At 43.2% G+C, this 14,087-nt stretch overlaps 1 protein-coding gene across 2 annotated transcripts in view; it reads right to left on the minus strand.

Moving 5' to 3' along the window:
* BLMH (bleomycin hydrolase) overlaps positions 1-14,087 on the minus strand; it is a 71,810-nt gene that overhangs the window by 22,986 nt on the left and 34,737 nt on the right. For both annotated transcript variants that reach the window (XM_068270334.1, XM_068270333.1), the window contains 4 exons: positions 10,055-10,210; positions 7,656-7,814; positions 6,009-6,076; positions 5,104-5,221 (listed from right to left, as the gene is read on the minus strand). In XM_068270334.1, the coding sequence (XP_068126435.1) occupies positions 5,104-5,221; positions 6,009-6,076; positions 7,656-7,814; positions 10,055-10,210 (501 nt within the window). The remainder of the gene's footprint in view (positions 1-5,103; positions 5,222-6,008; positions 6,077-7,655; positions 7,815-10,054; positions 10,211-14,087) is intronic.

A 14,087-nucleotide genomic window follows, 5' to 3' on the forward strand; every position in this document is an offset into this window, starting at 1 on the left:
CTAATATGCTCCCCAGGAACATAGAGCGGCACTAATTGATTCATTTGGGCACATAGGAAATTGGAGGAATGCTGGAACGGTTGCCAAAGTATCCAGAATCCGTCTTTCAAAAAAACCCGAAATCTCATTGGTTGCTTTGTACATCTGCCCCACTCTTGCTTAAGTTGTTCTTGTACCAGTCAGCAGCAGTAGATTAGATTAAAAAGTAGCCAACCCGTATTCCTGATTTCCACTTCGTTCTTATTACTCCTTAACTGTCTCCTCCAGGTTGCTAATTTTCTGCATATTTAAAAGAATAAATAAAACCACCTAACACTTGCACACCTACTACAGGCAGAAACTGGTGGCTTAAACCACTTTCTACTTTCCCTTCTCCCTCAGGACAGCAGCGGCCCCCAGTGTTGTCTCGTCCCACCTAGGGCTATGGAGGAGTAACGCCTCAGTTTATGCTTCCTCTGGCTCCTCTAATTTACATATAACAACCTTGTAAGGTAACAAAAAAGGAATTAAATCACTACCAAAGCTTAGGGATTTTAAAGCTATATGAAGATGGTATCTGCTTTTGAGAACAAAACCAACCTACTGGCCAGGAAGCTGATGTTCTATCCTATCGGTCATCATTGCCAAAGTAAATGCCCCGGCACACTGTCTGTATAATAAGATTCACCAGAGCCCCATATCAGCCAGATTCTATAGTGTAGCCCAGCCACCTTGCAAAAAAAGACCTCCACCTTTTCTATATCTGATATAGAAAAGGCCAGGGTAGGATCTATGCACTGGAACCCAGCTGATACAAGGTCCCAGTGAATCTTATTAAGCTGACAATGTGTTGGGGCATTCTAATTTTTAAGCATTACCCAGATACGTCCATGCATTCTAATGCAGATAGTCCAGACATAAGAGGGCTGTAGGAATTTGCACTTTCTTAAAAAGACAATCCAGAAGAGAGAAGGTGCCCCATTCAGAGAGGAGCAGCTGCTTATCCTCTCCCCTTCATGCAATTAGGTTGCTCTGCAGAGAGATTTAAGAATCCTTACTGAAAGGCAGCTGTGGATTTAAAACCACTCAATTCTTCACCGTCTCTAATCGGACAAGAGACATTCCTAGCTAAGTTCCCCTTCATTCTCCCCAGTGATTTCCCTACGCAATCCAGATAATAGACGGCAGATGAAATACACCACATTATGTAACCATCAGCGGGAGGGAAACAGCAGTCAGGAGGTCAGAGTATAAGTGCTGTTATTAATACAGTCCCTCCCAGGGTCCTGGTAGTGTGCACAGCTCATTACTGAAGGATTGCGCAATAACAAGATAGCCCTAATTTTCTTTTCTACCACAATAAGTAGAGAATGAGCCTCATTTGCCAGACAGCTCCTCAGGGAAGAGGGTGAATCAGAGGTGCTTTATAGGAGAAAGAAAAGCTGAAGACTATAACAGCCGTATCAGCCAGTCAGTCAACATAACCATATATGTAGGCGCTCACATATCACATCAATAACAGAAAACATTTATAAATGGAGGCGAAAGTGACGTGTGACATCATACTTCGAACGTTCCTACTTTTTTTTTTTCTATATTTACACTTATCTATGCACACGAGGCAGTCAGACTAGCATTCAAATGAAGTACAGTTCTCCTGGAAAGTAATTAGTAGCCAAAACACTTGTATCTGGCTAAACACAGACTCCTGATAATAGGGGAGTGCTGAAAAGTTGAAAGGATCATTGTTTCTCTGTGTGGGAGCTAAAGTAGGCAGAGGTTATGTCACACTGACATGGCTGCTGTTCACACTAAGAATTGTAGCCCTTGAATTAAAAATTAAGTAAGGAAGACCACAGGAAAGTTCTATTTACCATAACTACTACGCAACCAAGTATCTTACTGTATAGGTGGCCATTAACGATACAATCCCATGGACAAATGGAAAGAAGAAAAAAAAAAACTATAGGTCCTATTGAGGCTTCCCGTTGCTTTCGCGGTCCCCTTAAATAGGCAGCATGACGAAAATTAGGTTTCTGGCATAACTCTCTTAGCATGCACCTAAATTAGGAGCAACAAAAACCAAGCAGTTCTTCCTTTTTTAAATGCTTGAAAAAGTTATACAGAGCACATGCAGAAATCCTGTCCATCCCCCCTCCTCTGCTGTTTGGGACTGCTCCGTAATGGCTCATACACACGGTGGTACGGCTGTCGCCGCAACCACGTGGCACGCGCGTGTTGCGACGACAGGTCGCCCGTGTGTATGACGCGCGCGCCCCGACCCATCGCCAGGCGATTGACTTGTTCAATCGCCGGCAACAGCTGTTGCCGCAACTTCACTGCAACTGTCACTAGTCCGCCGTGTGTATGCGGACTAGCGACAGCAACTCCATACACAATGTATGGAGCTTCTGGCGGGGGGGGGGGGGGGTTTGAGGAACCTTCGGCGACAGCTTCCGCCGCGACTCTGCCTTCGGGCAGAGGCGTGTAGACAGCTGTCACACGGGCGGAGCTGTCGCGCGCGTCCCCTGTGCGCTAGCGACTAGCTACTTTTGTACCCCATGTGTACGTAGCTTAACAGCTCTCTCTCTCTGCTGAAGCTGAAATGTTGATGTTAGATAAACAAATAACCAAGGTAAATGACTTTACAGTCCTGTTTACACTCACTGGGCTACTTCTGCTCCTGCTCGCAGTGCTATGAACTTGCCCAGCACACAGCCTGCATGACCCGATACGAGAGAGAGAGAGAGAGAGAGAGAGAGAGAGAGAGAGAGAGAGAGAGAGAGAGAGAGAGAAATCAGCTGTTAAACTCAGCATGACTTAGCAGAGGAGGATGATGTCGTTTAGCTCCAAGATGTGTTGGGAAGGATATCTGCATCTGCTCTGTATAACCTTTCAAGGACACACTTAAAAAAAAATAAACTGCTTGGCATCTGAAGCTCCTAATGTTAGGTACATGGTAACAGGGTTATGCCAGAAACCTAATGTTCACCATAGCGCCCCTTTAATCTACTGGCGTCAGTATGGAGCAGCCTGTCTTTTGGAGCATTCGGATTTCTGAAGCCTCCCATGGCGGCACAGAGCAGTATTCGACCGATAGGTCAGATAATGCTACCGGGGGTGACTAGGCTGGAACAAGGGGACCGTGAGGGCTCTAAAAGACCCAGAGCCTTCCCTCTCCGTAGGTAAGCATGTGGGTTTGGTTTTTTAACCGGTTTACATTCACTTTAAAAACCAACTTCACCCAATGAAACCATCATCTACTGCTGATGAGTAAGTCACTGACCTGTAGGTAACTCTAAATATCTTGTTTTATCCTTCACTGACATAAGCCTCGGGAGACGCTCAAACTCAACAATAACTTAAAGTTTACATTAAGATAAGACGGAAACACATTAAAAAAATAATATGTATAGAATTATACCGAGGAGTGAACAAGGCTAACCCAAAAAGAGAATACATCTTCACTAGAGATAATAGGCTATATCTTTTAAAGTCTGCTCCTGTCCATTGGATTTAGAGTAAAATATTTATAAAGTTTCTGAGCCAGACAGGAAAGGATAACAAGGCAGCTGCTATCTTTAGCCTTTTTAAACACTATTTTAAGTCACAACCACAACAATGTGTTGCAGCGGCAGAAAATTATGGCCAATATCTAGAACTATTCATGGGGAAGCATATGATCAGCTGATACATTTGCAAAGCTCTGATTTGCTGTGATGACTTCCTTCTTTAGGACCACATCATTATCAGCAAATCAAAGCATTTGCAATCCATCAGCTGGTGAAGTTGATCACCTGCTTCTCCATAAGTTCCCATAGACCTGGACACTACCACCAAAGACCACTGCCCATCACAAGCTGAAAGTTGAGATCCAGAAAAAAGCAGTTTAATCTCCTTAGCGGTATGATTTGTTACAGATTTTAGGGTCTAAAAGCACTAAAAGCAGTGCAATTGTTTTGTGCTTTTAGACCCTATAATCCAGAAAAATCATAGCCCAGAGAAATTCTCCAGCAGCCACCAGCACAGATCTCACCTACCCGGGACCCAGCGCTGCATTTCATCCTGTCCTCTGAGTGGCGCTCTGTCTCTATGGTGAGTTTGCCATCTGTCATGACGGCGGCAACCTCAATTGAGGAAGCGAAAGCCTCAGAGGACACAGAGGAGTCTGTCTGTATCCCGGGACATGAGTATGAAGTGCCACTCTGCTGCGTGCTATGCAGTAACCTGCCGGTGGTTGCCACGATCCAGGCGCAGGATTTACCACTCGCAGCATGTTAGGGTCAGAAATACCGTTAGGGAGGTTAATCTTTCAAATTAGGATTTTATGTGCATTGTAAACAAGAACCCAACCCAGGAAATCACAGCAGTTTTCTGAAACCAAATGCAGATTGGGCTGCTGGTAGCAGTGCTCCTGGATTTAGCTACCAAGTTAACGGATACATATAGCTTTTTTTTTTTTTTTTTTTTTAATTAAGTGCCCAGATAGCAAGGAAAAGGGCAGAACAAGTGGCACTTAAAGATGGCCCCTTCCATGGCACTGTCACTCCTGGACCTGGGGAGGAGCCATGGTACAAGAATGGATTATGATAGGTATGCAACATTTTTTTCACCTATATAATAAGCGGTAGAGGCGAAGTAGACCAGCACCCAATGGGGAGAAGATGTGTGTGCCAAGAAAAGTATATCCAGTCATCCTCCGGGGTCAGCAGTATTCAAAGGAGTAGTCTGCAGCACCACTTCCTGTATTAAAAGCTATTTTATTGGTATCAAGGTTAAAAAGTAGCCATGTGCACTTTTTAACCTTGATACCAATAAAAGAGCTTTAATACAAGACGTGGTGCTATGGACTACTCCTTTAAATATATAATAGGTGGTGGCAGGAGAATGTAGTGTTGGTGTTAGAATTTGGAATCCACCCAACACCACAACTCAACACCTTTCAGCACTAAAGCTGTGGACAGGGTCGGGGGAGTTCACAGGAAGTATAGAAGTGCATGTCCACAGGTTCCGAATTCAAACACCATCACTAGTTAACAGTCACCTAACACAACCCAAAACCACTGCTTTGGGGTGGACATTACTATTGGATGAACAGTGACGCTGATCATAAATTAAGTTTACCTTCTCGGTGACTGCTGTCAGGGCCATGGCGTGCGTCATCAAAGAGTCTCCAAAAATGAGTCTCTCTGCCTTGTTCAAATTCTTAACAGACACTCCGAATACCAACTCATGATCAAATCTGAATAAAGAAATCAAAATGAGTAAGAGAACGCAAATGCTGTCATGAAAATACAACATCATATTTGTAGCAGTTATGAATGTCTTATAACATTGTCTGATCCATTTGTGGTCAATTAAGCATATTTTAATATTATATTTTGATGGCGCCCAAATTACTGTCTAAGAGCCGTAATTTAAATTATGGCCTATAGCGGCCAAATTCCCAGAGCCCCTTTTGCCTGTCTCGTGTTTAAACAAAGCATGCTGAATCGATAAACGAGATTGTGGAACACGCAATACTCAGCCAAGACTGTGTTGAACGACCATCTCAGCCAAGTATTTTCTAGTGAGCGTACAACGCTTAAAGGGAAGGTTCAAGCAAAATAAAAAAATGAGTTTCACTTACCTGGGGCTTCTATCAGCCCCATGCAGCCATCCTGTGCCCTCGTAGTCACTCACGTACATTTTTACGCATTGAACCAGTAATGCGTAAAAATGTATGTTTTAATGTTCCTGCACTAGCGGGAATGCGTAAAAATGTACGCAATGCGGCCCGCCGACCTCCTAGGTCGGCAATCTGCCAGCGGGGGATTGGAGCAGTAGTGAGTGACTACGAGGGCACAGGATGGCTGCATGGGGCTGGTAGAAGCCCCAGGTAAGTGAAACTCTTTTTTTTATTTTGCTTGGACATTCCCTTTAAGACGGCATTGTTTAAAGTTACTATAGTGAAATATCTCAATTTCTCAGTGCATATATACTTCAATCATCTCCTGCAGCGATGGTAAATTCAGTCTGGAATAACTTACATGTTCATGTCATTGATGCCCAATTTTCCATGAAAATGTTTCCCAACGTCACATCCAAACCACACTGCCTATTGAAAAATAGTAACACAAAAGAGAAAAACAGAACACGTCAAATAGGAGGGTACTAATATATTAAAATGAAGTAAAGTAATAAAGCTCTTGGTGACAACACCAGCAATATCTCCTGAATTCTGCTCTCACTTATGTTGGAGCTTTGGCTATTTTTTCCTCTCACTAATTGATAGCCTATTAAAGTCGACCCAAATTAAAAATACAAGATTTTAGAAATAAATCTATTTTCTAAATTATAATAATAAATAGCAGCCTTTTTTTCAGCTGCGCGATGACAGATATAAAATATCTTACATTTATTGGAAGAACCCCTCCCTTCCTTTCATATTGCTGGGACAGAATCCAGCAGACTGGTGGAGGAGATAAAAAACAAAACACAGGCTGCTACTGATGATGTCACAGGGGAGGCGATCTCAGCTTGTGTGAGATTTCACATAGACGATGTACCTGTGAGGGAGGGTAGCTGATGACATACACACCCATGATCTAAACCTCCTACTAAGCTCAGAAGTAATGGCTGCCCCCAGTATAACCCTAGTTATGAAAAGAGAAGTGTGAAAAGCATGCACTGAAAAGCTCATAGGCTTGAAGGAGTGTTTATTTATCTTTGTATGTGTCAGAGTGGTACAACTAAATATTTTGAATAAAAAAAAAGGTTTGGTTTGGGTCCGCTTTAAACATTTAATGGATGCATATAAACTACAATAACAAAATAAATAAACTAACAGAAGTCACAGAGGGGGGAAAAAATGCGTTACTGGAAAACCATTGTAGGGTACATTAAGTGGTATGTAAGATGATGTGATAAACATATGTACAGTCCCAATCCTACTTAGAACTTCACTGTTTTTCTTCACTGTAGTGGTTAAGAATTCAAGGCTCTAAATTACAACTAATCACCAATTCAAGCTGATGAAGCAAAATCAGGGATGCTCTTACGGGTAATAACGAGTGCTTAAAATGTATCCGAGAAACTTTTACTCATTGCATAATTGTGTTCCTTTCATATAGTTTATAGGGCATTCCTCAAGCCAAATACTTTTTTTGTTTTGTTTTAATACTCTAATTCCCTATAAACTGAACAAGCATCGCCCACAGCTTTTCACAGTGTCAATGCACTGTAGCAAGGTTTGTTTTTTTGGCCAGCATGGCACCTGAAAAAAATTGAAAAACTACAGTTAAGTGCCCAAGACAGTCAAAACTTTAAAATGTAGATTTTGATCTTTAAATACAAATTACCCGTATATACTCGAATACAAGTCGACCACGTTTCCTCAAAGTATCACTTATCACAGGGTAAATTGCTGCAAATGGGAATGTCACTATTAGTACATACATTACTCAGTGTGCTCAGTGTTGCCAGTGACTCGTGTATAAGCCGACCCCTATACTTTTATGAAGTGAATCAGTCATAAATTTCTAGACTTATACTCGAGCATATACAGTAAGACTAAGGTATTCCAGGAAAGTTTTATTCAGAAATACTATAGCTACAATTGTTTATTGCGTCAGTGCATTTCCACTTCTAGTTTGTTATAACCGATATAGAGCAGTGAATAAGTGTATAGCACCCACCTCTCCATCTTTTATAGAAGCTGCTGCCAGCTTTTTTAAGACTTCAACAGGTTGGTTATTGTACAGCGTTTTCCGGCCTTCCACCATGTTCCCCAAGTACTGCACTGTGTAAAGTTTGCCAAACTTATTTTGTGGCCGAGGATCGTTCACTAAGCAGATCTGCAAAAAGGATTTGTGACAACGGAACATGAACTGCAAGTAACAAATTACGTTTTCAAGATAATTATACAAAAAAAACAAAAACACACAAAACAAAAACCCCAAATGACTACCATGGCCTGTGTGATATAAAAAAAAATTAGAGGATTTGCAGATGATGTATTTAGGGACTTTTTTTTTCTTTTTTCAAGAATCTTAATAGCAAAAACTCCATAACCCCTGGAGTTTTGCTAATTAAATGACAGACTTTTAATCACAATATATGCAATATAATTTATGCCCTGGGCCAGCGACTTAAGAGAAATATTGTATTATACAACTACCCTGTATTACTTTCTATGGATCCGAGTGACGGCTTCATTCGTTATCTCGCTAAATAAGCACACAATGGGAAGTGGATGGGTGGGAGGGTTGTTTTCTTAATCTCCCAAGCCAGGAAGAGCTGATTACACAAAGCAGAGAGCGCAGAATGTATTGAGGTCAGGCTACGGTTTCACGACTTGCAGCAGGCTTATGCTTGCAGCACAGAAGGTGTAGTATCAACTTCCAGGAAAAATAAAAATTATCTATAGAAATAGATCCTTCATGTCCTAGGGCTTATGTAAGGACCGCTCCAGGCATGAGAGCCCAATACCGAGGGTACGTAAGGCTACAGAGTCCCCAGTGCAGAGTGTAAGGCTACAGAGTGCCCAGATAGCTGTGAAACATGGCAGAAGCTATCTGGCACACAGCCTTGGGGCCAAAACCAACTAGAGCAGTTTTTTTTTTGAGCATTTAGGTATCACTTTCAATTGCTAGCGATTTCCCTAAACGCTTTGCCAATGTAAAAGGATGGGAGAGATTCCACTAGTGCAATTGCAATTAGAGAAATCACAATCGCAGGACATGCGGCATTTTGGGAGCGTTTCCATTCCAATGTATTGTATAGGAGCAGGGAAATCGCTCCCAAAATTGCTTACAAAGCGCTAACAACTGCAATAGTGCTTTGCAATGGGTCCCAGGTCTAACTCTTGATTTATGTACTTCGTTTAGGTTCAATTTAACCTCGAGAACCAGAGGTTTATACCCCCAGTGACCAGGCAATTTTATACAATTCTGCACTTCACAACTTTAACTCTGTATAGCTCAGTCGTACAACTTGCACACAAATGAATTTTACCCCTTTTTCTTCTCACAAATAGAGCTTTCTTTTGGTGGTGTCTGATTGTTACTGTTGCTTAAGATAATTGGACAGAACAAATCCGAAATCTATCCCCTCAACAAACATCAAATTATAATTCACCAGGCATACCCATCCCCGAAACATCTGCATAACGTCCATGAGTCTTACCTTGGAGAATGCCCAAAATGTAGACCTTCATGCAGATTTCTGAGATAGATATAGATATATATGTCTTGGGACCACTCCCTTATAGCATAATTCTGCAGAAAGTAGTATCCGTCATTTCTGATATTAACCACTTAACGACCAGCTAACGCCGATAGGCGGCGGCTGGTCGTTTGTGGTTTTGCATGGAACCTCATGCCACTTCATGGAGGGCATCTCCATGAACAGTGTGCGAGCCGCCGATCGCGGCTCGCACGCGTAAACGCGGAGAAGAAATCCCTGCTGTTTACATCAATACATGACGGAGATCGTCGATCCCTGGCCTCTGATTGGCCGGGGATCGCCGTCATTTGATAGGCTGAAGCCTATCGTATCCGGCGCAGGACGGATATCCGTCCTGCGCAGCCCATAGGGGGAGAGAGAGGGAGGTAAGGGAGCGCGCAATATCGCTGCGGAGGGGGGCTTTGAGGAGCCTCCCCCCCCCGCTCGACCACACGGAAGGGCGGCGATCAGACTCCCCCAGCAGGTCATCCCCCTAGTGGGGAAAAAAAGGGGGGGTTGGGGGGAGGGAGTCTGATCGCCCTGCTGTGTTCACGATCTGTGCTGCGGGCTGGAGAGCCCACGCAGCACAGATACTGCAGAGTGAGCCTGGTCCTTAAGTGGTTAAATGCTCGTGGACTCTACAGACCTCGGTTGCTTTTTGCCATTGTGCTAGAGGAAACCTTTAAACATAGGGAAGATTTCTGCCTATCTGCAACATTGTTTGTGGGTTGCAATTAAATAAACACTGTACAGTTTGTCATTGTGGCCAAAAATAAAAAAGGGATTTCAACTTCTGGAGTGTCTGAGGATTGGAGGTAGCCGGGCTGGCTTTGGGAAAAAAATGTGGATAATAACGTTAAATTTTTTTTACCTTGTCTTCCATATTATAAATCGGTTTAACGTGTTCCTTATAGAAATCCTGAGGTGTCACAGGTCCGATCTTGTGATAAGTCTTTTCCTTGTCTCTAAATTCCCAAGTAAATGTTTCTGGAGGACTCCCCAAACAAATGCTGACTACTCTGTGCACCTGCAAGAGAAAGGGAAGATAAAATACGGCTAATACGGACAACAGAGCTAAAACATGACCATCAAGAGATATTAATGTTATATGCTTTTACATCATGCGCAGTGCCATGCGTGACCCCAGGTGCACGTGCGCTGCTAGGATCAGCGTGTATGGAGGAAGCGGTTCTGCACAGCGGTAGTTTGCTGGTGTCCCTGCCTACTGTTGCAGTAGAGGAGGAGCACACTTCCAGGAGGAGAAGATAATGGGGAATCGCAGCAGCAGGTATAGTATACCTGTAGCTTCCATGTGCACTCTGCATAGCAAAATTCCATATCTTTGGAATATAAGACAAAATCACTTTTCTACCCAATTTTTGGGGGAGAAAAAGCGTGTGTTATATTTAGAAAAATACGATACATCCATTCTCGCTTTACAATGAACAGTGCTAACTATTAGTTACACCCAAAAATTGTATTTGCTTATCCATAATGGTTATTACAACATTTAGATTATGTTCCTAGTACAATGTATGGTTACAATATTGGATTTGGAAATAAAGGTGTCTTTTCTGTTTTTGCTTTCTCATTGTACACCATCATTGACCTTATTTGCAAAAATAATAGTAACATACCTTCATGGCATACATACTGTATTTTTTGGACTATAAGACTCACTATTTCTCCCCCAAAAGTGGGGAAAAAGTCACTGCATCTTATAGACCAAATGCAATGAGTACCTGACTTGTGAACGCCTTCCAATACAAACCTCCAACCCACCGCAATGTCGGGGACTCCCTATACTGTGCCCATGCAGAGGTGGACAACCAGAGGACACGGAGACACAAGAGGGGCATAATCCACAAGATGCCCCTTTACCATGGATGCACCGGGTTTACTAAATATACTTTTCACCTGTTTTTTGTCCTGTAAACCTAGGTGCATTTTATGGTCAGGAGCGTCTTATAGTCCGAAAAATACGGAAGCCAAAATCCTAAAGTAACAATGTATGTTTTTTTTTTCTTTTATATTCTGTCACTTGGTTTTCATTTTACAAGACTTATTTTGGTACAGAATATGCGAAAACGTAATTGCTTTTGATTCAGTTTGCGAAAAAAAAAAGTATACACAAGACATGGGCATCAACCGCAAAACTCTCTAAACTCTATTCTACTACTCATCACGGTTAAAATGTTACCGCATATGTAGGTCTCTTGTATTTTTGCAAAAACATTTCCAAGTTTGATCATAATTTTGAAAATAACTTCTGTTGGATTGAGTTTGTCCCAACCTATTTTTTATGTGACGTGGGTCCAAACTTTAAGACACACCAAAATGTATTCTACACCTTGTCACGGTTAACCACCCTGGCGTTCTGATTAAATCGCCAGGGTGGCTGCGGGAGGGTTTTTTTTAAATAAAAAAAAACTATTTCATGCAGCCAACTGAAAGTTGGCTGCATGAAAGCCCACTAGAGGGCGCTCCGGAGGCGATCTTCCGATCGCCTCCGGCGGCAAGAAATAACACGGAAGGCCGCAATGAGCGGCCCTCCGTGTTTCGCTTCCCTCGTCGCCATGGCGACGAGCGGAGTGACGTCATGGACGTCAGCCGCCTCCGATCCAGCCCTTAGCGCTGGCCGGAACTGTTTGTTCCACTAACGCTGGGCTCGGGCGGCTGGGGGGACACTCTTTCGCCGCTGCACGCGGCGGATCGCCGCGCTGCAGCGGCGATCAGGCAGCACACGCGGCTGGCAAAGTGCCGGCTGCGTGTGCTGCTTTTTATTTGGTGGAAATCGGCCCAGCAGGGCCTGAGCGGCAGCCTCTGGCGGTGTTGGACGAGCTGAGCTCGTCCAGACCGCTCAGCAGGTTAAAATGATACCACATGTGCCTCATTTAGTAACAAACTGGTGGTGCGCTCTCCACAACTACACTGGACATACATATACGTCCAGTTGTCATTAAGTGGTTACATAGTTACATAGTTATTTTGGTTGAAAAAAGACCATTAAGTTCAACCAGTCCATCGAGGCATGCAAAGATTTACATCACAGTAGCCTATAGGCACAGATATCTCAGCACCCTAGATTTTACCCTCTATGAACCTACAAACCCTTGCCAAAACGCACCGCCACGCAAGTGTGCTGGCTGTCACTTCTCTCTTAGTTCCCCTGCCTGGTGTAGGTAGCTGCAGGTGCCCCCTAATATTGGGTAGCCAGAGGTACCCTCCGTATTAAGTAGCTAGAGGTGCCCCAACTGAAGTGAGATCTTGAGATGATTGAGTAACCTCATTTACACTCTGCTCAGAACTCTGCATAGGGAAGGCAAGAGGAAGGCACTTGAATGAGAGTGAGCCGCCTTTCCATCAAGCGCCTGTAAGCATGTGCCTACAGTGCCTTACGGTAAATACAGCCCTGGGTTAAGGTATCACGGTCCACTTAAATCACTCTTTGCATTTATTCTCATCTAAAATGTTAGTTGCTTAGGTAGTGAAGAGCAAGGATGGGAGTGGATTAACTTTTATTGTTATTTTTATGGTGTATCAAAAGTTGTTAACTGAAAGTGGCCCCATGTACATTGGTGAGTGTTCCCCTCCCCCATTATTATAGAAATCCAATCTTTCAAGCTCCAAGCTCACCAGATTATCACCCAGAGCTTAACTCAGGTAGAGGAGCCATAGGCCTTCCATCGCTGCTCACCGTCCTGCTACGGAGGACAGGATGTCTCATTCCCCAGATAATCCCACTTCCTGCCTGTTCATTTGACAGGCAAGAAGTGGGACTATCTGAGGAATGGGACATCCTGTCACCTTCAGTTCTGAACATTTTTATTTTAGAGAATCTTGTAGGCAGAAATTGACCGTTTAGAATCTGTATGATGGGGACACCCTTTCAATCTGCAGCTCATCCCAGCTAGGTTAAATGGCAATATGCATTAGTAAGCAAAGTTATTTTGGTATGTATAACATGGCGAGGCGAGACCAAGCGAATGTAAATTTAGCTCAGGTTTGAAATGTAGAAATACCTCTACCTCAGGAAAAAAAAAAAACGAATGGCTCAGCCAGCCGGTGACGGACATCCAACAGGTACACCAGTGCTGAACCATAAAGCACAAAAGAAGGACATGGCACTTAAAGAGCTGGGATCAGCAACAAGCTATACTGAAGCTTAATGGACAACATAACATGTTTCGAGCAGAGCCTTTCCTCACACTTGAGGAAGAGCTTCACTCAAAACATGTGTATCCAATACAGCTTGTTGCTGACCACAGCTCTTTGAGGGCCATGTCCTTTTGTGCTTAGTCCAGGTTTGCTTCAACTGAGTGTTTTTTCTTAGCCTTATTTTATCAGATCTGCTACACCAAGCTTTCCCCTAAATTGCATGGCTTCTTTTTACTCATTGTTTCTGTATTTTCATTTCCATTCCCATGAATTTTTCATTTTCATGAATACATTCCATACTCCAAGCAACTTCCAGCACATTTTTCCTGAGTTCTGCTGCATAGCATTCACTACAGATGTACCACATAATTATCTGCTGTATGGAATATGTAAATGGCACACAAGGAACTCGGAATGGATGTTAGTGCCCTGGAGTTTCTATAAACAGGGGGGAGAATGTAAATCCAGATATCAAGGAATTTCTCAGTCTGGCCTGAAGCTTCACAAAACAGGATGCTGGAGTTCTGAGATTACAGCGCAGAAATATTGTGCTAACAAGGGCACATAAACATAGCATGACATGCTGGAAGGGAGGTGACATCTAAGCTACGGCAGTGAGATCAGTATCTGGAAACTACTCTGAAAGCTGGCATGTGCAATGTGGCAGCTGGCACTTTCATCACTTGGCGAGGGAGCTGGGTGTGTGCATAAACTACCAACTGGGTGAATGGGAAGCAAAGGTTTCA

This window comes from Hyperolius riggenbachi, chromosome 2 (assembly GCF_040937935.1).
Source record: "Hyperolius riggenbachi isolate aHypRig1 chromosome 2, aHypRig1.pri, whole genome shotgun sequence".
In the NCBI taxonomy this organism is placed as follows: Eukaryota; Metazoa; Chordata; class Amphibia; order Anura; family Hyperoliidae; genus Hyperolius; species Hyperolius riggenbachi.